The sequence below is a fragment of the Pristiophorus japonicus genome, chromosome 2 (assembly GCF_044704955.1).
Source record: "Pristiophorus japonicus isolate sPriJap1 chromosome 2, sPriJap1.hap1, whole genome shotgun sequence".
Classification (NCBI taxonomy): domain Eukaryota; kingdom Metazoa; phylum Chordata; class Chondrichthyes; family Pristiophoridae; genus Pristiophorus; species Pristiophorus japonicus.
In genome coordinates this window covers 361,262,219-361,287,507 of record NC_091978.1, presented here as the reverse complement: position 1 = coordinate 361,287,507, position 25,289 = coordinate 361,262,219, and the positions used below count along the sequence as shown (strand labels likewise).

Genomic DNA, 25,289 nt, shown 5'->3' with positions numbered 1-25,289 from the left:
TATCAACGATGAGGTCCGTCCAGAGGCGAACGGGTAGGGGGCCACCAGTCCCCAGCAACATCATTGACATGAGGAGCGTGTGCTCACACTCGTGGGAAAGCACCCCCGGACAGCCACGGACGCATCTGCAGACCCTGAAGTGATGCCACGTGAGCAAAGCTTGCATCATTACATCATGTAAAGTCTATAGATGCCACACCCTGTTTTGTGCTGCAATACAGCAGGACCTGGGGGTACTTGTGCACGAAACACCAAAGTTAGTATGCATGTACAGCAAGTGATCAGGAAGGCCAATGGAATCTTGGCCTTTATTGCAAAGGGGATGGAGTATAAAAGCAGGGAAGTCTTGCTACAGCTGTACGGGGTATTGGTGAGGCCACACCTGGAATACTGCGTGCAGTTTTGGTTTCCATATTCACGAAAGGATATTCTTGCTTTGGTGGTAATTCAGAGAAGGTTTACTAGGCTGATTCCGGAGCTGAGGGGTTGACTTATGAGGAAAGGTTGAGTAGGTTGGGCCTCTACTCATTGGAATTCAGAAGAATGAGAGGTGATCTTATCGAAACGTATAAGATTATGAGGGGGCTTGAGAAGGTGGATGCAGAGAGGATGTTTCCACTGATGGGGGAGACTAGAACTAGGGGGCATGATCTTATAATAAGGGGCCGCCCATTTAAAACTGAGATGAGGAGAAATTTCTTCTCTCAGAGGGTTGCAAATCTGTGGAATTTGCTGCCTCAGTGAGCTGTGGAAGCTGGGACACTGAATAAAGTTAAGACAGAAATAGACAGTTTCTTAAACGATAAGGGAATAAGGGGTTATGGGGAGCAGGCAGGGAAGTGGAGCTGAGTTCATGACCGGATGAGCCATGATCATATTAAATGGCGGAGCAGGCTCGAGGGGCCGTATGGCCTACTCCTGCTCCTATTTCTTATGGTCTTATGAAGGCACCATGAGCTGCAGCTGGTGCCGTGAAGCTTGACTTCAGAAGCTGAAGGCTGTAATTTAACCAGTAAACGTAGAACGAGCAATGAACAGCTGGTGCTTATTGAAACAGATTGCAGCGCAGCCCAACAAATACAGTGCGGCTCACATTAGCTCAGCAAATCACATGAATATTTAGTGCTCTAATATTCTGCTGGAAATCCGCCCGATTTGGGGCAGAGTTAGGACGGGAAAATTCGGCTGCAGAGATATTCGGCTGTTCATGAGATTTTACACTGGAAGCGACGGTGCCCCATTGAACGCAGCCACCCACATATTAAAGAAAGACTTTCACAACCTCAGGACATCGCAAAGCACCCTACAGACAATGAAGTACTTTTGAAGCCACTGTTGCAATGTAAAGAAAGACTTGCATTTATATAGCACCTTTCACGACCACTGGACGTCTCAAAGCGCTTTACAGCCAATTAAGGACTTTTGAAGTGTAGTCACTGTTGTAATGTGGGAAACGCGGCAGACAATTTGCGCACAGCAAGCTCCCACAAACAGCAATGCGATAATGACCAGATAATCTGTCTTTGCGATGTTGATTGAGGGATAAATATTGGCCCCAGGACACCGGGGATAACTCCCCTGCTCTTCTTCGAAATAGTACCATCTGACCTTTTACATCTACCTGAGAGAGCAGTCAGAGCCTCAGTTTAATGTCTCATTTGAAAGACAGCACCTCCGACAGTGCAGCACTCCCTCTGCACTGTATTCGAGTGTCAGCCTAGATTTCTGTGCTCAAGTCCCTGGAATGGGATTTGAACCCACAACCTTCTGACTGAGAGATGATTGTGCTACCCACTGAGCCACAGCTGACAATGTAGAAAAAATACATGAATGTTCAAACTGCGTCCCCCAGCATTGCTACAATGGGCAAGAGGGGATTGAAATTTTATAGGTCCCCCAGCCTAAAGTACAATCGATCACCCCACAAAACTAAAAACTTCTGAGAAAGCAAGAACAAACTTGCATTTGTATAGATGGGATGGCAAAGTCGGCTGAGTTCTAGCCTTCTTTGGTAGTTTCTGCAGGGGCTTCTTAGGGGCGGAGCCCCTCACTACCCCAAGCAAGAGTAGTAGCACAAGAGAGGTGTGGCCAGAGGCAGGGACACCCAGCCGGATGTTCCCACATGACTGGCATGGTAGGACATCCAAGGCTCGTTATAGTGAAAGAAAGCAGGCAAGCTGGCCTTGATCGGCAGAAGTGGAACCCATCTTTGGGGTCCTGGTCTCCAATGTCTCTAATAACCAAAGGATACCTAAGAAAAAACTTTTTGACATAGCGAGTGGTTAGGATCTGGAATGCACTGCCTGAAAGGGTGGTGGAGACAGACTCAGTCACGGCTTTCAAAAGGGAGTTGGATAAGTACCTGAAAGAAAACAATTTGCTGGGCTATGGAGAAAGGATGGGGTAGTGGAACTTGTTGAGGTGCTCTTACAGAGAGCCGGCACGGGCTCGACGGGCCGACTGGCCTTCTTCCGTGCTGTAAGCTGAAGTGCGGATGATTCTACGATATCCCCAGATTTTGTAATTCTATTCTTGTTCCCCTTATAAAGTGGACCGATGACCACAATGCAGCAGGACCGTGGTAGGACCCCGTACCATAAACCCAGCCCTAGCGCACCAAGTATCAAAGTCGCATTTTATGGTCTATTCACCATGGGCGGGTGCCCTAAGCTACATCTCTGAAGACACGGGGAGCCCATACAATTTTTTACCAATGAAGAGAGCCCCATAAACCCGTGGGATCAGTGCAAGAGTTCACTGATGGGGTGAAGGCCGAGGTCAAAGGTCGATATGTTTCTGGAGTTGGTGAATGACACAGCAAGAATGCCAGAAGGAAAAAGTCGGGGGCGGGGGTGGTGGAGAATAAATAACAAAAAAACATGCACACTAAGTAAAATGTCAATATGGTTGCACTATTGTTCACCTTGACACAAAATTTCATTGGTCTCATTAACAAACTAATGGCAAGGGACTGAAGCCTGATCTTGATGGGTGGTAAATATGTCCCATTAACTGCGGTGCTGGTTTAGCGTGGTAATTAGGGATGGAACGGCAAGTGATAGCTGAAGTGCGGATGACAATAATTACGAAAATAGCAGGGGGGAATACAAGGCTACAGAAGATTAGCAATACATTCTCCCTCCCCTTGTCTTTCTCGCAATACACACAGTTTTCTTCCTCATCGTTATGTGAATTGCTTACAGACTCAATCCAAGTCAGTCCTGAGTCTTCACTCTAAGGCTTGGCCTGAGATAGCGAGACGATGCCCTGTTAATGCGTAACCAGCAATTTGCCTGCCGAATACTGTGTAATGTAATGCGTGAGATCAATGAATGGGGAAGTCCAGAACCAGAGCTCACAGTCTAAGGATAAGGGGTAAGCCATTTAGGACCGAGATGAGGAGAAACTTCTTCACTCAGAGAGTTGTGAACCTGTGGAATTCTCTACCGCAGAGAGTTGTTGAGGCCAGTTCATTCGATATATTCAAGAGGGAGTTAGATATGGTCCTGACGGCTAAAGGGATCAAGGGGTATGGAGAGAAAGCAGGAAAGGGGTACTGAGGTGAATGATCAGCCATGATCTTATTGAATGGTGGTGCAGGCTCGAATGACCAAATGGCCTACTCCTGCACCTATTTTCTATGTTTCTATGTTTCTACTGATAAATCTGCTCACACACTTACGTGTAAGGGAATGTTCAATTTTTTAAAAATTCATTCATGGGATGTCAGCATCGCTGACGAGGCCAACATTTATTGCCCATTCCCAATTGCCCTTGAGAAGGTGGTGGTGAGCTGCCTTCTTGAGCCGCTGCAGTCCATGTGGTGAAGTTACTCCCACAGTTCTGTTAGGGAGGGAGTTCCAGGATTTTGACCCAGTGACGATGAAGGAACGGCTGATATGTTTCCAAGTCAGGATGGTGTGTGATGTGGGGGGGGGGAAACTTGGAGGTGTTGGTGCTCCCACACGCCTGCTGCCCTTGTCCTTGTAGGTGGTAGAGGTCGCGAGTTTAGAAGGTGCTGCCAAAGAAATTGCACCACGTAGGGCCTATTTTTTCACAGAAACTTGAATTACTACAGTACTCTTCAGGGTAGAGTTTTGTCTTCACCGTCTGGCTGTTAATCTGGTGGGGCAGATTGCAGGACCTTTGTAGGAGCCGCCTGAGTTTTTATTGCATCGATTTCAAGATGCAAATTTCACCTCCTTATGTGCAGGCAGTCGCCTCAGAGTGTTTGACATTAAAGGAGGAGAAAAAGAAAATGGTGGGGGAAGGGGGCAGAGAGAAAGGCCGAAAGGAAGGTGTGGGAAAATGGGCAGTGAGTTCCAGAGGACAAAGTATCATGGCTAAACGAGTGCCTACCAATGGGAAACATTGTAGAATTGAGGAGTGGCCTGATATTAGAGATGGTGTATGCAGAGAAGTAAGGACTGAGGGGGTCAGTGAGGCAAGGTGGAGGTGAGGTCATGGGCGGATTTGAAAGCATGGATGAGAATTTTGAAGCCTACTCAAGGGCAGGGGGAGCCAATGGAGCTTGAGGGGGGGGGCAAAAAAGAAAGACTTGCATTTATATAGCGCCTTTCATAGAAACATAGAAAATAGGTGCGGGAGTAGGCCATTCGGCCCTTCGAGCCTGCACCGCCATTCAATATTGGCTGCTCATTCCTTCAGTACCCCTTTCCTGCTTTCTCTCCATACCCCTTGATCCCCTTGACCGTAAGGGCCATATCTAACTCCCACTTGAATATATCCAATGAACTGGCATCAACAACTCTCTGCGGCAGGGAATTCCACTGGTTAACAACTCTGAGTGAAGAAGTTTCTCCTCATTTCAGTCCTAAACGACCTGCCCCTTATCCTAAGACGATGTCCCCTGGTTCTGGACTTCCCCAACATCAGGAACATTCTTCCCGCATCTAGCCTGTCTAGTCCAGTCAGAATCTTATATGTTTCTATGAGATACCCTCTCATCCCTCTAAACTCCAGTGAATAAAGGCCCAGTTGATCCAGTTTCTCCTCATATGACAGTCCAGCCATCCCGGGAATCAGTCTGGTGAACCTTCGCTGCACTCCCTCAATAGCCAGAACGTCCTTCCTCAGATTTCATGACTTCAGGACATCCCAAAGCGCTTTACAGCCAATAAAGTACTTTTAAAGTGTAATCGCTATTGTAATGTAGGAAATGTGGCAGCCAATTTGCACACAGTAAGCTCCCACAAACAGCAATGTGATAAAGACCAGACAATCTGTTTTAGTGATGTGGATTGAGGGCTAAATATTGGCCAGGTCACCGGGGATAACTCCCCTGCTCTTCTTCAAAATAGTGCCATGGGATCTTTTGCGTCCACTTGAAAGAGCAGACGGGGTCCGGTTTAAGGTCTTCATCTGAACGATGGCACATCAGACAATGCAGCACTCCCTCAGCACTGTACTGGAATGACAGCCTAAATCTTTTAGTACTCTGGAGTGGGACTTAAAGCCACAACCTTCTGACTCAAAGTGAGAGTGCTACCCACTGAGCCACAGCTGACACTGCGATGCAATGAAGTGAAGTGAGGGGTTAGAGAGGAAACACATCAGATCAGAGCTGGTAAAGCGGCGAGTAGTGTGGGACCGAGGATTGGCTGGGATTGCAGGGGTAGGCAGGAGCAAGGTGGCGGACGGATTTCAAAACAAGAAGGAGGAGTCGTGAGTGGGTCCGTGGCAAAAGCTAAATATGTAACTTAAATGTGTCAAAGTCTGTCTGCTTTGGGCACTCTGACTGATTGCCTTAATACCGACCTTTGGGTTGGCAGTTACCGCCAATGTATCCAGGGCAGCACTTCCATTCCAATGATGTCACTATTTTATGCCTCATTCTATAAGCTGGGCGGTTCAGCGTCTGGTATCTATAAACAGAAACATCCAGAAGGTTAAGTATAGACAACAACTTTGGATTTTGTGTTTTCTTCAACGCAGCAATTTTTTCTCAGCTTTAGAATCGTAAGAAATTTTCAGCACGGAAGGAGGCCATTTCGACCCATCGTATCCGCGCCGGCCGGCCAAGAGCTCTCCAGCCTAATCCCACTTCCCAGCTCTTGGTCCGTAGCCCTCTAGGTTACGGCACTTCAAGTGCACATCCAAGTACTTTTTAAATGTGGTGGGGGTTTCTGCCTCTACCAACCTTTCAGACAGTGAGTTCCAGACCCCCACCAACCTCTGTGAAGAAATTTCCCCTCAAATCTCCTCTAAACATCCCCCCAATTACTTTAAATCTATGTCCCCTTGTTGTTGACCCCTCTGCGAAGGGAAATAGGTCTTTCCTATCCACTCGATCTGGGTCCCTCATAATTTTATACACCTCAATAAGGTCTCCCCTCAGCCTCCTCTGTTCCAAAGAAAACAAATCCAGCCTATGTAATCTTTCATCATAGCTAAGGTTCTCCAGTCCAGGCAACATCCTCATACATCTCCTTTGTACCCTCTCGAGTGCAATCACATCTTTCTTGTAATGTGGTGACAAGAACTGTAGGCACGATTCTAGCTGTGGCCTAACTAGTGTTTTATACAGTTCAAGCATAACCTCCCTGCTCTTGTATTCTATGCCTCGGCTAATGAAAACATATGGAAGTATGCCTTATCTACCTGTCCTGCTACCTTCAGGGATCTGTGGACATGCACTCCAAGGTCCCTTTGTTCCTCTGCAATTCACAGTGCCCTACCATTTATTGTGTATTCCCTTGCCATGTTAGCCCTCCCCAAGCAGTAAAGATGTGCTTCCTGCCCAACCATATGGCGGACAACCTGCATCGTGGCGGGGAACTCCCTTACGTAACAGCACTGAGAGAGTACCTTGACCACACGGATTGCAGTGCTTCAAGAAGAGAGCCCACCATCAAGCCCACTGCTCAAGGGTGACGAGTGATAGGCTTTGCCAGTGATGCCCACAATGCTGAGAATGAACATAAAAAAACATGGCTGCCATCATTGTTCATTGAAAAACCATTAATGGTGATCTCTACTGGGATCGACTTCAAGCTTGGTTCTTTTACTGCTGCGAGTTTCATCATAAACCGCGGTGAAACCTCAATTCTGCATCAACAAACAGTACTTGCTCGCTGTGTTAATGAAGCTTTTTTCAGGCTTACTTTACATTACTCCTTGTTATGGTGGTTGGCGTTCCCTTGATCGTGATTACTAACAGCTGGATCGTGTTTTAATATCAGATTAATGCACCATTAACAGTGCAAATGCCAGCAGATTGTATAAATACAGCCAGACTAATGGAAGCTGAATGCAGCCCGTTGGATGACCCTGTAATGCAGAGCAGGTGTTTGCAAGCCACCTGCCTGAAGCAGAGCAAAGCAACTGAGAAAAGCACCCCTTGTCACCATCCTCCACAAATAGCCAACAATAATCGGGAGGCGGTGTGTGATGGGGGGAGAAAATGATTCAGTGCACGGCGGGGCCGCAATTCAGGGTGCGGATAATGCCCGTTACCAACGGCGGCAATCCAACGGCCGCCGATTCTGGTCCAACGGTCGCCGCAATCTAAATTTGGGGGGGGCAGGGTTTTTTTTTCTGGCGGTCCCCACTTCTGGTCCCGCCGGTGCGTCATCAGTGCGCTCACTGCCGGGACCACCCACCTCCGTCCATATACAGCCCGAAAAATCGCACTCCCGCCGAGCGGTGCCCCGGCCTGCTTTCTCTGTCAGTGCACCTTCTCTTCTCACCGCCAGCTCTGGCTGCGCGGCGGCCATTAAAGACGAGGGCCGCCATTTATTTTTTTTGTTGGCCGACTTCCACGTCAGCCCGACTATCGTGCCACCCCCCCCCCACCCCCCCCCGATTTCGGCCGGGCCGTCAACAGGCACCTGGCACACCCTCTTGGGTGCTGGGCTACTGGCCCAGCCTAAAACTCTCCCTGGTGGCCCAGTGACCGATCCTAAATACTCTCAGATTCTCTCCCCTTTAAAGCAGCGGAGCGACGTGGTGACGCAGATGCGCAATGACGTCACCACCGCTCCGCCGCTAAGTGACAGCGCCGTCAAGTCCCGATGTCAGCAATGTCAGCGGGGAGGAGGGAAAGGGAGGTCAGGTTGGAGAGTGAGCTGCTCAGCACATTCCAGTCCATCTCCGAGCAACTGATGAACTGATCGACTAGGCTTATATTCACTGGAATTTAGAAGAATGAGAGGGGATCTCATAGAAACATTATAAAATTCTGACGGGATTGGACAGGTTAGATGCAGGAAGAGTGTTCCCGATGTTGGGGGAAGTCCAGAACCAGGGGTCACAGTCTAAGGGTAAGGGGTAAGCCATTTAGGACCGAGATGAGGAGAAACTTCTTCACTCAGAGAGTTGTGAGCATGTGGAATTCTCTACCGCAGAGAGTTGTTGAGGCCAGTTCGTTGGATATATTCAAAAGGGAGTTAGACGTGCCCTGACGGCTAAAGGGACCACAGGTATAGAGAGAAGGCAGGAGTGGGGTACTGAAGTTGCATGATCAGCATAGTGAATGGTGGTGCAGGCTCGAAGGGCCTAATGGCCTCTCCTGCACCTATTTTCTATGTTTCTATGAGAGAGACATTTGCAGAGGACAGTCAGTAGATCACCCCAGCCCCCACCCACAAGTGCCCTCTCAACAGCGAATGCTATTTGATCAACCTAAATGGGGAAGGCGAACAAAAGGGAATGCACCCCAACTGGAAATGAAATTGAATTTAAGAAAGCACCAGAAAGGTACTTCTAAGGCGTTCGACAAAGTGCCATATGATAGGCTTGCCAGCAAAATTGAAGCCCGTGGAAATAAAAGGGACAGTGGCAGCCTGGATACAAAATTGGCTGAGTGACAGGAAACAAGGTAGAGGTGAAAGGCTGTTTTTCAGACTGGAGGAAGGTATGCAGTGATGTTCTCCGGGGATCGGTTCCAGGACCACTGCTTTTCTTGATGTGGGTGTACAGGGCACAATTTCAAAATTTGCAGATGACACAAATCTTGGAAGTACAGTGAACATGAGGAGGAGGAGAGTGAAGGTCTTGTGAGGAGGAGACGGATAGACTTCAGGAAGACATACACAGGCTGGCGAAATGGGCGGACAACTGGCAGATGAAATTTAACACAGAAAAGTGCGAAGTGATGTATTTTAGTAGAAAGAATGAGGAGAGGAAATATAAACTAAAGGGTACAATCCTGAAGGGGGTTCATGAACAGAAAGACCTGGGGGTATATGTGCATAAATCGTTGAAGTAAGTTGAGAAAGCAGTTAAAAAGGCTTAAGGGATGTTGGGCTTCATAAATAGAGGTATAGAGTACAAAAGCGTGGAAATTATGACGAACCTGCATAAAATATAATATGGTAGAATTTTTTATTAAGATGGAGAGTGACACAGTTAATTCAGAGACTAGGGTCCTGAACTTAAGGAAAGGTAACTTCGATGGTATGAGACGTGAATTGGCTAGAATTGACTGGCGAATGATACTTGAAGGGTTGACGGTGGCTAGGCAATGGCAAACATTTAAAGATCAACAATTGTACATCCCTGTCTGGAGTAAAGATAAAAAAGGGAAGTTGGCTCAACCGTGGCTAACAATGGAAATTAAGGATAGTGTTAAATCCAAGGAAGAGGCATATAAATTGGCCAGAAAAAGCAGCAAACCTGAGGACTGGGAGAGTTTTATAATTCAGCAGAGGAGGACAAAGGGTTTAATTAGGAGGGGGAAAATAGAGTATGAGAAAGAAGCTTGCTGGGAACATAAAAACTGACTGCAAAAGCTTCTATAGATATGTGAAGAGAAAAAGATTAGTGAAGACAAAAATAGGTCCCTTGCAGTCACATTCAGGTGAATTTATAATGGGGAACAAAGAAATGGCAGACCAGTTAAACAAATACTTTGGTTCTGTCTTCACGAAGGAAGACACAAATAATCTTCCGGAAATACTAGGAGACCGAGGGTCGAGTGAGAAGTCGGAACTGAAGGAAATCCTTATTAGGCGGGAAATTGTGTTCGGGAAATTGATGGGATTGAAGGCCGATAAATCCCTGGGGCCTGATAGTCTGCATCCCAGAGTACTTAAGGAAGTGGCACTAGAAATAGCGGATGCATTGGTGATCATTTTCCAACAATCTATTGACTTTAGATCAGTTCCTATGGCTTGGAGGGTAGCTAATGTAACACCACTTTTTAAAAAAGGAGGGAGAGAGAATACGAGTAATTACAGACCGGTTAGCCTGACATCAATAGTAGGGAAAATGTTGGAATCAATTATTAAAGATGAAATAGCAGCGCATTTGGAAAGCAGTGACAGGATCGGTCCAAGTCAGCATGGATTTATGAAAGGGAAATCATGCTTGACAAGTCTTCTAGAGTTTTTTGAAAATGTAACTAATAGAGTGGATAAGAGAGAACCAGTGGATGTGGTGTATTTGGACTTACAAAAGGCTTTTGACAAGGTCCCACACAAGAGATTGGTGTGCAAAATTAAAGCACATGGTATTGGGGGTAATGTACTGACGTGGATTGAGAACTGGTTGGCAGGCAGGAAGCAGAGAGTCGGGATAAATGGGTCCTTTTCAGATTGGCAGGCAGTGACTAGTGGGGCGCTGCAGGGCTCAGTGCTGGGACCCTAGCTATTTACAATATACATTAATGATTTAGATGAAGGAATTGAGTATAATATCTCCAAGTTTGCAGATGACACTGAGCTGGGTGGCGGTGTGATCTGTGAGGAGGACGCTTAGAGGCTGCAGCGTGACTTGGACAGGTTAGGTGAGTGGGAAAATGCATGGCAGATGTGGATAAATGTGAGGTTATCCACTTTGGTGGCAAAAACACGAAGGCAGAATATTGTCTGAATGGCGGCAGATTAGGAAAAGGGGAAGTGCAATGAGACCTAGGTATCATGGTACATCAGTCATTGAAAGTTGGCATGCAGGTACAGCAGGCGGTGAAGAAGGCAAATGGTATGTTGGCCTTCATAGCTAGGGGATTTGAGTATAGGAGCAGGGAGGTCTTACTGCAGTTGTTCAGGGCCTTGGTGAGGCCTCACCTGGAATATTGTGTTCAGTTTTGGTCTCCTATTCTGAGGAAGGACATTCTTGCTCTTGAGGAAGTGCAGCTAAGGTTCACCAGACTGATTCCCGGGATGGCAGGACTGACATATGAGGAGAGACTGGATCGACTGTATTCACTGGAGTTTCGAAAGATAAGAGGGGACCTCATAGAAACATATAAAATTCTGATGGGACTGGACAGGTTATATGCAGGAAGAATGTTCCCGATGCTGGGGAAGTCCAGAACCAAGGGACACATCTAAGGATAAGGGGTAAGCCATTTAGGACTGAGATGAGGAGAAACTTCTTCACTCAGAGAGTTGTTAACCTGTGGAATTCCCTACCGCAGAGAGTTGTTGATGCCAGTTCATTGGATACATTCAAGAGGGAGTTAGCTATGGCCCTTATGGCTTAAGGGTTCAAGGGTATGGAGAGAAAGCAGTAAGGGGTATGATCAGCCATGATCTTATTGAATGGTGGTGCAGGCTCAAAGGGCCAAATGGCCTACTCCTGCACCTATTTTCTATGTTTCTATGTAACACTGGTTCAGCCCCAACTGGAGTATTGTGTCCAATTCTGGACACAGCACTTTAGGAAGGGCGTGAAGGCCTAAGAAGAGGTGCAGAAAAGAATGATTCCAGGGATGAGGGACTTCAGGTACGAGGATAGACTGGAGAAGCTGGGGTTGTTCTCCTTGGAGCAGAGATGATTGAGAGGAGCCTTGATAGAGGTATTCAAAATCATGAGAGGTCTGGACAGGGTGGATAGAGAGAAACTCATCCCATTGGCGGAAGGATTGAAGACCAGAGGACAGAGATTTAAGGTGATTGGCAAAAGAACCAAAGACGATGTAAGAGAAAACATTTTTACGCATCGAGTGGTTAGGATCTGGAATGCGCTGCCTGCGAGGGTGGCGAAGGCAGACTCAATCGTGGCTTTCAAAAGCGAGTTGGATAAGTACCTGAAGGAAAAAAACTTGCAGGGCTACGGGGAAAGGGCCGGGGAGTGGGACTCTTAAAATACACTGGGGAAGGAGTCTAGAATATCAGCATATCTTTCATGGGGAAAGGAAGGCAAGCAGGAAGGGCCGATTGGTGGGGTGGTGGGGATTGTTGGGGGTGGTGGGGAGGCGGCTGGCCGTGATGGGATGGCAGCAACGATCGGTGGGGGGTGAAATGGGAGAGTTGGCATGGGCTCGACGGGCCGAATGGCCTTTCTCTGTGCGCTGTAACCATTCTATGATTCTAACTGCAAGAATCAGAGAGGGAGCAAAGGCTTGCCTAATGTGAGCAGTTGCGCAACAATTTATTGTCACATGGTCCCAGCAATGGCGGGAAGGAATTTGGAGCATTGCTCATTTTCAGACTAGGAAGCTGTGGGATGAGAAATTCGGTGGCGTCCCACCCGTGTTTTGGCTGTTAATCTGGCACCTGAGCCTTCATTATGAACCAGAAGTATGCCCTCTGCCATATTGGTATAGGCAAAAAAACATAGGCGTCCAGGCACCATGCCTGAAATAGGCATTAGGCTGTTGGCAAATAATGGGCCTAATGCCTGTTTGAGGCTCCCTGTGGAAAATTGGGTTGCCCTGGAAACAGCCAGTGCCAGGATAGCTGCATTCAGGAAAACCAGATCTTCATGCGGCCTAACAGCTGGTTCTTAAAGGACCGCTGGAGGCCGCTGCCAGGTAGGTAAGTTTGTTGCAACAAATACCAACCTGCACGTGGAACCGTGAGGTGCAGGAGTGATCGTCCCCATTCTACATTTAAAGTGTGGGCTGCTGTTGGCCATCGCTCTGACCCCCACCACCTGATTGCCGCACTACTGCAGCATCCCCCTGCCAACCCCCAATTGTATCCACTTCACCCCCCCGATCACTGCTGCCATCCCATCATGCCCCTCTCCCTCCCCCCCTTGCCACCGCACCGATCAGCTCCTTCCCGGTTTCCTTACTTTCCCCATTAAAGACATGCCGATATTCGAGACTTCTTCACCAGCGAACACCCGGCAGGTGTATTTTAAGAGGCCTGCGATGTAATATCAGGTGAGCCTCGGGCTCTACTCATTCAGGCACAGGGATAGATCCCTGTGTCCCGTTTACACCGGACGAGTTTCTACCTCACTGTGTGCGCAACGTTGGTGTCTGCACTCAAGTAAAGGGTGGAGCCTTGATTTTGTGATCTCCAGCAATGCCCACACCCTTTCCAGAGGTCAATGGATTGCGAGCAGGAGTTGGAACCCTGCATGATTCTTCTCCTCTCGAGTCGCCAAGGGCAATTGTATTGTCTCTGTTGTCACTCCAGCTGGGATCCACTAACATGGCATAGACGGCGTATCAACCCAGAGATCTCCCTGGTCTGTACAGTCAATGCCACATCAAACGGATGCAATTTATCCAGTGAGTCATTGGAGAGGAAGATTAAATGAGGATGTGTGGCAAGTGTCTCACCTCCTGACTCTCCAAAGCCTTTCCACCATCTACAAGACACAAGTCAGGAGTGCAATGGAATACTCTCCACTCCAACAACACTCAAGAAGCTCGCCACCATCCAGGACAAAGCAGCCCCACTTGATTAGCATCCCATCCAACACCTTCAACATTCACTCCCTCCACCACCGACGCACCGTGGCTGCAGTGTGCACCATCTACAAGATGCACCGCAGCAACTCGCCAAGGCTTCTTCGGCAGCACCTCCCAAACCTGCGACCTCTGCCACCTAGAAGGACAAAGGGCAGCAGGCGCATGGGAACACCACCACCTCCAAGTTCCCCTTCAAGTCACACACCATCCCGACTTGGAAATATATCAGCCGTTCCTTCATCGTCGCTGGGTCAAAATCCTGGAACTCTCTCCCTAACAGCACTGTGGGAGCACCTTCACCACACGGACTGCAGCGGTTCAAGAAGGTGGCTCACCACCACCTTCCCGAGAGTTATTGGGGATGGGCAATAAATGCTGGCCTTACCAGCGACACCCACATCCCGTGAATGAATTTTTTAAAGTCTAGACGGCGGCCCACTGCTTTTCCTTTACTGACATCCGATCGCCATAGTCACATTTACGAGGATGTTGCGCTAGAGAGGGTACAGAGGAGATTTACAAGAATGTTGCACTAGAGAGGGTACAGAGGAGATTTACGAGGATGTTGCACTAGAGAGGGTACAGAGGAGATTTACAAGAATGTTGCACTCGAGAGGGTACAGAGGAGATTTACGAGGATGTTGCACTAGAGCGGGTACAGAGGAGATTTACAAGAATGTTGCACTAGAGAGGGTACAGAGGAGATTTACGAGGATGTTGCACTAGAGCGGGTACAGAGGAGATTTACGGGGATGTTGCACTAGAGAGGGTACAGAGGATATTTAGAAGGATGTTGCACTAGAGAGGGTACAGAGGAGATTTACGAGGATGTTGCACTAGAGAAGGTACAGAGGAGATTTACGAGGATGTTGCACTAGAGAGGGTACAGAGGAGATTTACAAGGATGTTGCACTAGAGAAGGTACAGAGGAGATTTACGAGGATGTTGCACTAGAGAGGGTACAGAGGAGATTTACAAGGATGTTACACTAGAGAGGGTACAGAGGAGATTTACAAGGATGTTGCACTAGAGAGGGTATAGGAGAGATTTACAAGGATGTTGCACCAGAGAGGGTACAGAGGAGATTTACAAGGATGTTGCACTAGAGAGGGTATAGGAGAGATTTACAAGGATGTTGCCTGTACTGCAGAATTGTAGTTATGAGGATAGATTGGATAGGCTGGGTTTGGTTTTTTTTGGAGTAGAGGAGGATAAGGGGAAACCTTATTGAGATTTTTAAAATTATGAAGGGCATAGATAGATAGGAAGGACCTGTTTCCCTTAGCAGAGAGGCCAACAACCAGGTGGCATAGATTTAAAGTAATTGGGGGGTGGTTTAGAGGGGATTTGAGGGGAAATTTCTTCACCCAGAGGGTGGTGGGGGTTTGGGAACTCACTGAAAGGGTGGTAGAGGCAAAAACTCTCACGACATTTAAAAAGTACTTGGATGTGCACTTGAAGTGCCGTAACCTGAGCTGGAAAGTGGGATTAGGCTGGATAGCTCTTTGTCGGCCGACACAGACACAATGGGTCGAAATGGCCTCCTTCTGTGCTGTAAATTTTTATGATTGATTCTATGATAATATTTTTACATAACGCAGACAATAGAAGTCATCCACAATTCTCATAATTTTAACAGGAATATCAAATATACTGCTTGGGGGAGTTAATGCTCCATCCATATATGCTGTATTATGCGTTAAAAATGCATCTCGGTTTTGAAGGGAGAAGTGGGCAACCCGAATGATATTCACACAAAGGGTTATGGACTGCAGCAAGGACTTTGCTACATTGCACAATTTAATATAGTGCAGATCTCCGAATATAGTGATTGAGACATTTTACATGCTTTAAAGAAATGACGGTACTAATATTATAATGGGAGTTCCGAATGTACTGATATACACGTACGGTAAGATTTTGGATATACACATTGTAGGAGGTTCTGTTCCACGTAAGGATCTGCGGGTACAGATGCAGCAACATCTGACAGATGTGGGTGACAGGGGGTAAATGATGCATCTGTCCACTTGATACTTAATTATTATCTCTTTACTCATTTCCTGCAGGAAGAATGTTTGATTCGATAATAACTGCTTTTCATTTTCCTGTCCGGGAGAATAGATTCGATGCTTTTTATCAGTTCAAGGTGAATGGTTTTGATTGCATTGTGAGAAGGAGAGCTGAATGCGTAATTTCAGCCAGACATATATGTCAGTGTCGCTGATGATGTATTGTATCCTGCACAAGCCCGTTTCTAGGCTTCCTGGATGATTCCTCCTGTTTGCCCTCCTTTGACAACGACACCCGAATGTGGCACAGTCCCACAGGCAGCAGGCACCCTCCCGTACCTCGTCCGTATGGCTGTCATTCCCGTTTGATCCTTCACCATACCAACAACAACAACTTGCATTTATATAGCGCCTTTAAGGCAGTGCAGCGTCCCAAGGCGCTTCACAGGAGTGTTGTGAGATGATAAAAATTTATACCAAGCCGCATAAGAAGAAATGAGTACAAAAGCAAATTACTGTGGATGCTGGAATTTGAAATAAAAGCAGAAAATGCTGGAATTCTCAGCGGGTCAGGCAGCATCTGTGCAGAGAAATGGAGTTAACGTTTTAGGTCAATGATGAAGGGTCATAGACCCGAAACATTAACTCTGTTTTTCTCTCTACACATGCTGCCTGACCCGTTGAGATTTCCAGCATTTTCTGCTTTTATATTAAGTAGAAATTAGCGCAGGTGACCAAAAGCTTGGTCAAAGAGGTAGGTTTTAAGAAGCGTCTTGAAGGAGGAAAGAGAGGGAGAGAGGCGGGGAGGTTTAGGCAGGGAGTTCCAGAGCTTGGGGCCTAGACAACAGAAGGCATGGCCACCGATGGTTGAGCGATTATAATCAGGGATGCTCAAGAGGGCAGAATTAGAGGAGCGTAGACATCTCGGGGGGGATTGTGGGGCTGGAGGAGATTACAGAGATAGGGAGGGGCGAGGCCACGGAGGGATTTGAAAATAAGGATGAGAATTTTGAAAAGGAGGCGTTGCTTAACCGAAAGCCAATGTAGGTCAGCGAGCACAGGGGTGATGGGTGAGCGGGACTTGGTGCGAGTTAAGACATGGGCAGCCGAGTTTTGGATGACCTCTAGTTTACGTAGGGTATAATGTGGGAGGCCTGCCAGGAGGGTGTTGGAATAGTCAAGTCTAGAGGTAACAAAGGCATGGGTGAAGGCTTCAGCAGCAGATGAAGCTGAGGCAAGTGCGGAGACGGGCGATATTAGGGAGGAGGAAATAGACACACAGGCCTTGAGTTTCCATGGGGGTTACATATGAAAATGGAGGGCAGCAAAATAGCATCTAAGCCATCATACAGTCGTGATGTTTTTTCATACCCTCCACACTCACCCAGGAGCCGCGTAATCTTTCTCCAGCCAGTGCTCTTCCTGGGTCAGCAAAAGAACAAACTTCGTCCCGCCACAGGCCCATGTGAGCCTCCCCCACCCGTCCCCCCGCACCTCCCATTCCAGGATCGCCTCCCACCCAGACCCCGACCCCACCCAGGCTCCATCCCGACCCTGACCGACCAACCAGCTCAAGTTGGGCGCCGACCGGTTTCCCAACCTGCCGGTATTGGCGAGCTGCCCGCTTGATGCCCGCAGCTTAGTGGCAGCGTGTGAATGAGGACCAACGCCTCAAAATGACCGACGCCTCCTGGCAGCAAGAATGGGCGAGCGGCGTAACTACTCCCCTGACGTCACGCCCCCTTCGAGCACCTGTCGAACATGGCCCGCTGATTTCCTGGTTTCTGGATTCTCTGCGATGAAACCTCATGTTGAAATTTAGTTTGAAGAGTGTTCCATTAGAAAGACTTAAAAAAGGAAAGACTTTGAACTCATATAGCATCTTTCACGACCACTGGACGTTTCAAAGCGCTTCACAGCCAATGAAGTACAAACAGCAATATGATAATGACCAGATAATCTGTTTTTTTGTTTATATTGATTGAGGGATAAATATTGGCCAGGACACCAGGGATAACTCCCCTGCTCTTCTTCAAAATAGTGCCATGGGATCTTTTACATCCACCTGAGAGAGCAGACGGGGCCTCGGTTTAACCCTCATCCGAAAGACGGCACCTCCAACAGTGCAGCACTCCCTCAGCAGTGCACTTGAGTGTCAGCCTAGATTTTTGTGCTCAAGTCCCTGGAGTGGGATTCTGAACCCACAACCCCCGGATGCGGACGAGCAAAGGTGCTACCCACTGGGCCACAGCTGACACTGTGCAGCAGCAGTGCAGTACGTTGGACCACCAGATCATGCACCAAGGCACTGGGCGGGGAGGTGGGCTTCAAGCCCCCACAGTACTGGGTTCCTAATCCCATTCCTGCAGTTGTGAGGTGGCAGAGTCGCACAGAGGAGAAGGAATACAGCACAGAGGAAGCGTTGTCTCTGCGGCTGGGAGCACACACCATCTAGTGGAGAATCAGAAGTAGAATTAGTGGAACACTGGAACACAATGGCCAACAGCCTCCTTGGTCATAGGCTGTGTGTTTCCTGGACAGGGCAGGATTCAAACTCAGGACCCCAGTTATTCCTTCACTGAAAGAAGTTGCCAGTCAGCCATATTGTGTCAGCATACTCTAACAGTTTAAAAAAATAGAACCAGCAATAATCTACAGTTAAAAACAAATAGCCACCTTAAAAAATAAAACCATTTTGTGATTAGATTAAAATCAATTCTGGGCACCACACTTTAGGAAGGATGTGAAGGCCTTAGAGAGGGTGCAGAAAAGATTTACAAGAATGATTCCAGGGATGAGGTTACTTCTGTTTCGTGGATAGACTGGAGAAGCTGGAGTTGATCTCCTTGGAGCAGAGAAGATTGAGAGGAGATTTGATCGAGGTATTTAAAATCATGAGGGGTCTGGACAGAATAGATGGAGAGAAACTATTCCCATTGGCAGAGGGCTCGAGAACCAGAGGACACAGATTTAAAGGTGATTGGCAGAAGAACCAAAGGCATTTGAGGAAAAGTTTTTTTACTCAGCAACTGTTTAGGATCTGGAATGCGCGGCCTGAAAGGGTGGTGGAGGCAGACTCAATCGTGGCTTTCAAAAGGGAGTTGGATATGTACTTTAAGGAAAAGAATTTGCAGGACCATGGGGAAAGGGCGGGGGAGTGGGACTAGCTGAAGTGCTCCTGCAGAGAGCTGGCACGGGCTCGACGGGCCGAATGGCCACCTTCTGTGCTGTAACCATTCTATGATTCTATGATTCTCTGAGTTCTTCCTTGTGTCCTAGCCAAAGTTATCCTCAATCAGCATCACTAACGTAGATTATCTCATCATTATCATGTTACTGTTTGTGGGAGCTTACTGTGCGCAAATGGGTTGCCATATTTCCCACATTACAGCAGTGACTATATTTCAAAAATACTTCATCGGCTGTGAAGCGCTTTGGGATGTCCTGAAGTCATGAAAGGCGCTATATAAATGCAAATTTTTCTTTCATTGGAAAAATAAAGAGATTTCTATGTAATACTTTTATGTGAGCACGTGTGTAAGTGCGTTTTAAATATAGCCTGAGTTAAATGGCGTATGTTCTTCCTGACCACATTCCAAAATGGAGAGTGGAATCCAGCTGACTGTGACGTGAAGGTCAGATGTGAAGTTTCAGTGGCATCACTCTGCTTGGCTCTCTTACTTGCAGTCCTACCCATGACTACCCTCTTAACCTCCTCAGCTCTCATGGACTCTGCTCCCCAGGACGTGGTCACCAGCTAGCCCATCTCGAAACACTTCCCTGTCTCACTTGCCACCCTCATCACAGAATCAGAGTTGTAGAAAAATTATGACAGGCCATTCGGCCCATCGTGTCCGTGCCGGCCGACAAAGACCTACCGCGCCCAATCCCACTTACCAGCACTAGGTCCGTAGCCCTGTAGGTTATGGCACTTCAAGTGCACATCCAAGTACTTTTTAAATGTGATGAGAGTTTCTGCCTCTACCACCCTTTCAGGCAGTGAGTTCCAGTCCCCCACCATCCTCTGGGTGAAGATATGTTTCCTCACCTCCTCTCTAATCCTACCAACTACTTTAAATCTATGCCCCTTGGTTGTTGATCCCTCTACTAAGGGAAATAGGTCCTTCTTATCCACTCCAGCTAGGCCCCTCATAATTTTATACACCTCAATTAAATCCCCCCTCAGCCTCCTCTATTCCAAGGAAAACAACCCCAGCCTATCCAATCTTTCCTCATAGCTAAAATGTTCCAGTCCAAGCAACATCTTCATAAATCTCCTCTCTACCCTCTCGAGTGAAATCACATCCTTCCTGTAATGTGGTGACCAGAACTACACGTGGTACTCAAGCTGTGACCTAACTAGTGTTGCATACAGTTCAAGCATAACCTCCCTGCTCTTGTATTCTATCCCTCGGCTAATAAAGGAATCATCCCCCTGCTTTCTCCCAACTCCACGACACTCACAATCTGCCATTGAAGAAATTCCCTCCCCGCACTCCCTCATTAATTCACTCTCAAACTCTCAACTCTCCTCTAGCAATCCCCACCCATCACAACACCTCCCCTGTTGCACTATTCCACTGGTTCAGTCCAATCGACTCCACATTCAAGTTGTGTACTCAAACGTTCCAGGCACAACCGGTCTAGTCATTCATTGCCAGGATTGGCCCCAACCACACTCTCCAGCCACAACCGTCCACGACTCCCACAGCAGCCAGCAGGAAACACAAGACTCCTTTCACCTGTGAATAACTGCCACCTCCACCCTCAGCTCCAATAACCAAGTGCGAAGAGCTCATTTCTTCCTCTCTAAGATTGAGAGCATTCATGCAGTTCCCTCTCTCACTGACACCACCTCCCATTCCTCTCACCCTATCTTTGTTCTCCCTCACATGACATCCTGGGGCAGAGTTTCGGCTTTGGGCCCAATCGGCGATTCTGGCACAAATTACACCCATTTAGAAAAGTAATTCCTGGAGACGCCAGATGATCCTGGAGGATTAGAACATAAGAACATAAGAACATAAGAAATAGGAACAGGAGCAGGCCATACGGCCCCTCAAGCCTGTTCCACCATTCAATAAGATCATGGCTGATCTGATCATGGACTCAGCTCCACTTCCCTGCCTGCTCCCCATAACCCCTTATCCCCTTATCGTTTAAGAAACTCTCTATTTCTGTTTTAAATGTATTTAATGTCCCAGCTTCCACAGCTCTCTGAGGCAGCGAATTCCACAGATTCACAACCATCTGAGAGAAGAAATTTCTCCGCATCTCAGTTCTAAATGGGCAGACCCTTATTCTAAGATTATGCCCTCTAGTTCTAGTCTCCCCCATCAGTGGAAACATCCTCTCTGCATCCACCTTCTCAAGCCCCCTCATAATCTTATACATTTCGATAAGATCACCTCTCATTCTTCTGAATTCCAATGAGTAGAGGCCCAACCTACTCAACCTTTCCTCATAAGTCAACCCCCTCATCCCCGGAATCAACCGAGTGAACCTTCCCTGAACTGTCTCCAAAGCAAGTATATCTTTCTTAAATATGGAAACCAAAACTGCACGCAGTATTCCAGGTGTGGCCTCACCAATACCTTATATAGCTGTAGAGCGACGTCCCAGCTTTTATACTCCATCCCCTTTGCAATAAAGGGTGCAAAATTTGTGTGACGCCCCCCCGCCCCCTGCCCCCCCCCACCGTGTTTGGACTCATTGGAAAGGAAATTTAATTTGGAACTATCTACCAGAAAGTTTGAAATTCTAAAGTACACATGGAAGAAACTACGAACTTTAATCGAATTTGGGATTTAACGAGACAAATTTAGTCTGTGTGGGCAGGGCTAGAGAACTAAAGGATGACTATCCTACAAAGAAACCAGTTTGAGTATTGAAGCTGTCTGGGGTATTGAAACGAAAGTAAATTGTCTGGAGAATTATGGATACTCGAAAATCCTTCCCCACAGGAGACATTAACATTGCAAAAATCAACCCAGAGATAGCTAACCATCAGCCTGAATCTGTAAAGCCATTTCAGGATATGCATAACAAATAAAGGCCCATCCAGCTCGCATGGAAAAACCCAAGCACAAATAGACATTACAAATACCAAGCTAATATTTGCATCAAGAAACAGATTTAGAAGATCGACACACCCGAGACAAGTTATCATTTTAATGAGCCCGCCAAAATATGACAAAGAAATAGCAAGCCCACCAAAAGTTACACAAAAAATCCGGGCTGATTTGGCGCGAAGATTAGAACAGCTCCAACAGTATAACTGGGCCCTGTTTTAACAAAGGGTATGCTACTGCCTCAGAAGACACTGCTAGGGATGCTTAGCATCAAGAAGGGAGAGAGACCACCGTAGCAATTGTAACTAACTTCTCGACGACCTGAAATTGGAAAAGGAAGAAAGAACATCACCATCGCGGCAGCAACCGACCACAGCCAACGTGGTACCACCAAAACCACCGCGATCGACCAACTTCGAAACAAAACTCCACAAGGAAGAAACTGAAGAATCGAAAGTTTCCACTCTACAATCTAAGGCCTGACTACTAACAGGTGAAAACATTACCTAAAGAGACTTTAAGCCGATTTCTAACGAAAGAAAACGGGTACTTACCCCATAAGTCAAAAAATGCGCCCTACCGCATCAGCGGACACCACCCAACTGAAGATTGCGCAGTAAGAAGTCTTCTCCGACGTTCGGGGTACGGCAAGCAGAACCTACAGAATCCAGCGAACCCCGAAATCGCGAACTACCGCCAACTGACCATAAAGGATTGGTAAGCATAGTCCCTGATTGCCCTGGAGTCTAATCTAGTCAGTGTTAGGTATTGGGAAGTGGGAGATGTATTATTCACTGTAACCCCTTTGAATGTGTGATGTACTGTTCTTTATTCGAGTAATTATAAGTTTGACATTGCATTTTCTTGTCTTTAATAAAATCAAAGTTCTTTTGCACCAAGCCAGTTGTCTCTTGCACTTTATCACATCCCCCAAATAAATCCAGAGTCTAGAACCCAAGGGAGTGGGAGCAATTCGAACCACTCAGAAGGTCAGAGGTGAACCTGATCCCCGAGACCACCCCTTACAGCAATAAAGGCCAAGATTCCATTGGCCTTCCTGATCACTTGTTTTACCTGCATACTATCCTTTTGTGTTTCATGCACAACTACCCCCAGGTCCCACTGTACTGCGGCACTTTGCAATCTTTTCCATTTAAATAATAACTTGCTCTTTGATTTTTTCTGCCAAAGTGCATGATCTCACATTTTCCAACATTATACTCCAGCTGCCAAATTCTTGCCCACTCACTTAGCCTGTCTATATCCTCTGCAGCCTCTTTATGTCCTCTTCACACACTACCCTTCCTCCCATCTTTGTATCGTCAGCAAACTTGGCTACATTACACTCAGTTGGAAATCCGAGGCGCATTTCAATGTTACCTTTCTATTTTAAGAATGCACACGCACTTGGCTGCATAGATAGATTCCTAAATGAGATCCCATTGTGAGTATTGGGATGAAATAGCTGTAAACCATATCTGATCTTGGGGAGTTGGGCATCTTCCTGTTTACAACGATAAGACGAGACTGGGCATATGGGGAGAAAAAAAACAATCTAGACAGACCAGATATTTCTGTCAATCATTTCAAGGGGCATGATCTCACCGGCTGCTTCACTCCACAACTGAAGTGTACACCAAACTGCAAGCATTTGACAAGGTGCCATACAAAAGGTTGCTGCACAAGATAAAAGTTCACAGGGTTGGGGTAATATATTAGCATGGATAGAGGATTGGCAGTTTGGTGTACAGTGAGTGAAGCAGCCGGTGAGATCATGCCCCTTGAAATGATTGACAGAAATATCTGGTCTGTCTAGGTTGTTTTTTTTCTCCCCATATGCCCAGTCTCAGCTTATCGTTGTAAATCCTCTATCGCTGTAACGACAAGAAAACAGAGGGTCAGGATAAATGGCTCATTCTCTGGTTGGCAATCAGTAACGAGTGGGGTGCCGCAGGGATCAGTGCTGGGACCCCAACTATTTACAATGTATATTAACGACTTGGAAGAAGGGACTGAGTGTAATGTAGCCAAGTTTGCTGATGATACAAAGATGGGAGGAAGGGCAATGTGTGAGGAGGACACAGAGGCTGCAGGAGGACATAGACAGGCTCAGTGAGTGAGCAAGAATTTGGCAGATGGAGTATAATGTTGGAAAGTGTGAGGTCATGCACTTTGGCAGAAAATAAATCAAAGAGAAAGTTATTATTTAAATGGAGAAGGATTGCAAAGTGCTGCAGTACAGTGGACCAAAAGGATAATATGCAGGTACAGCAAGTGATCAGGAAGGCCAATGGAATCTTGGCCTTTATTGCAAAGGGGATGGAGTATAAAAGCAGGGAAGTCTTGTTACAGCTGTACGGGGTATTGGTGAGACCACACCTGGAAAACTGCGTGCTGTTTTGGTTTCCATATTTACGAAAGGATATACTTGCTGTGAAGGCAGTTCAGAGAAGGTTCACTAGGTTGATTCCGGGGATAAGTGTGTTGACTTATGGGGAAAGATTGAGTAGGTTGGGCCTCTACTCATTGGAATTCAGAAGAATGAGAGATGATCTTATAGAAACGTGTAAGATTATGAGGGGGCTTGAGAAGATGGATGCAGAGAGGATGTTTCCACTGATGGGGGAGACTAGAACGAGAGGGCATGATCTTAGAATAAGGGGCTGCCCATTTAGAATTGAGATGAGGAGAAATTTCTTCTCTCAGAGGGTTGTGAATCTGTGGAATTCGCTGCCTCAGAATGTTGTGGAAGCTGGGACATTGAATAAATTTAAGATGGAAATAGACAGTTTCTTAAACAATAAGGGGATAAGGGGTTATGGGGAGCGGGCAGGGAAGTGGAGCTGAGTCCATGATCAGATCAGCCACGATCGTATTGAATGGCGGAGCAGGCTCGAGGGGCCATATGGCCCACTCCTGCTCCTATTTCTTATGTTCTTATGTTCATGCCCCAACTATAATCGCACCTAACACACGAGTGAACAGAAAATAAACCACTTGTGTTATATAATAACTGACTTAGGAATGTAGGAACAGGAGTAGGCCATTCAGCCCCTCGAGCCTGTTCTACCATTCAGTTAGATCATGGCTGATCTGTACGTATCTTAACTCCATCTACCCGCCTTGGTTCCATCACCCTTAAAACCCTTGCCTAATAAAAATCTAGCAATCAATGTTTTGAAATGTTCATTTGACCCCCAGCTGCAGCAGCTTACTGGAGAGAGTTCTAGATTTCCATTACCCGTTGCATGACAAAGTGCTTCCTGACATCACCCCTGAAAGGTCGAGCTCTAATTTTAAGATTATGCCCCCAATTTGTTCTGGACTTCCCTCACCAGACGAAATAGTTTTTCTCCAAATACCCGATCAAGTCCTTTAATCATCTTAAACACCCCAATTGGATCGCCCCTTAATCTTCTATACTTCTATGGCAAGTGTCTTTTGGTAAGCATTTGGTCCCAACTAGGCTTATTAGAAACACAGAAACATATAAAATAGGTGCAGGAGCAGACCATTCGGCCCTTCGAGTCTGCACCACCATTCAATATGATCATGGCTGATCATGCAACTTCAGTACCCCATTCCTGCTTTCTC

General features: G+C 46.9%; 1 protein-coding gene across 1 annotated transcript in view; it reads right to left on the bottom strand.

The window, feature by feature from the left end:
- LOC139250309 (multimerin-1-like) overlaps window positions 1–25,289 on the bottom strand; it is an 87,834-nt gene that overhangs the window by 47,001 nt on the left and 15,544 nt on the right. Inside the window, exon 3 of the mRNA XM_070872803.1 lies at window positions 5,779–5,885. Within this exon, the coding sequence (XP_070728904.1) occupies window positions 5,779–5,885 (107 nt within the window). The remainder of the gene's footprint in view (window positions 1–5,778; window positions 5,886–25,289) is intronic.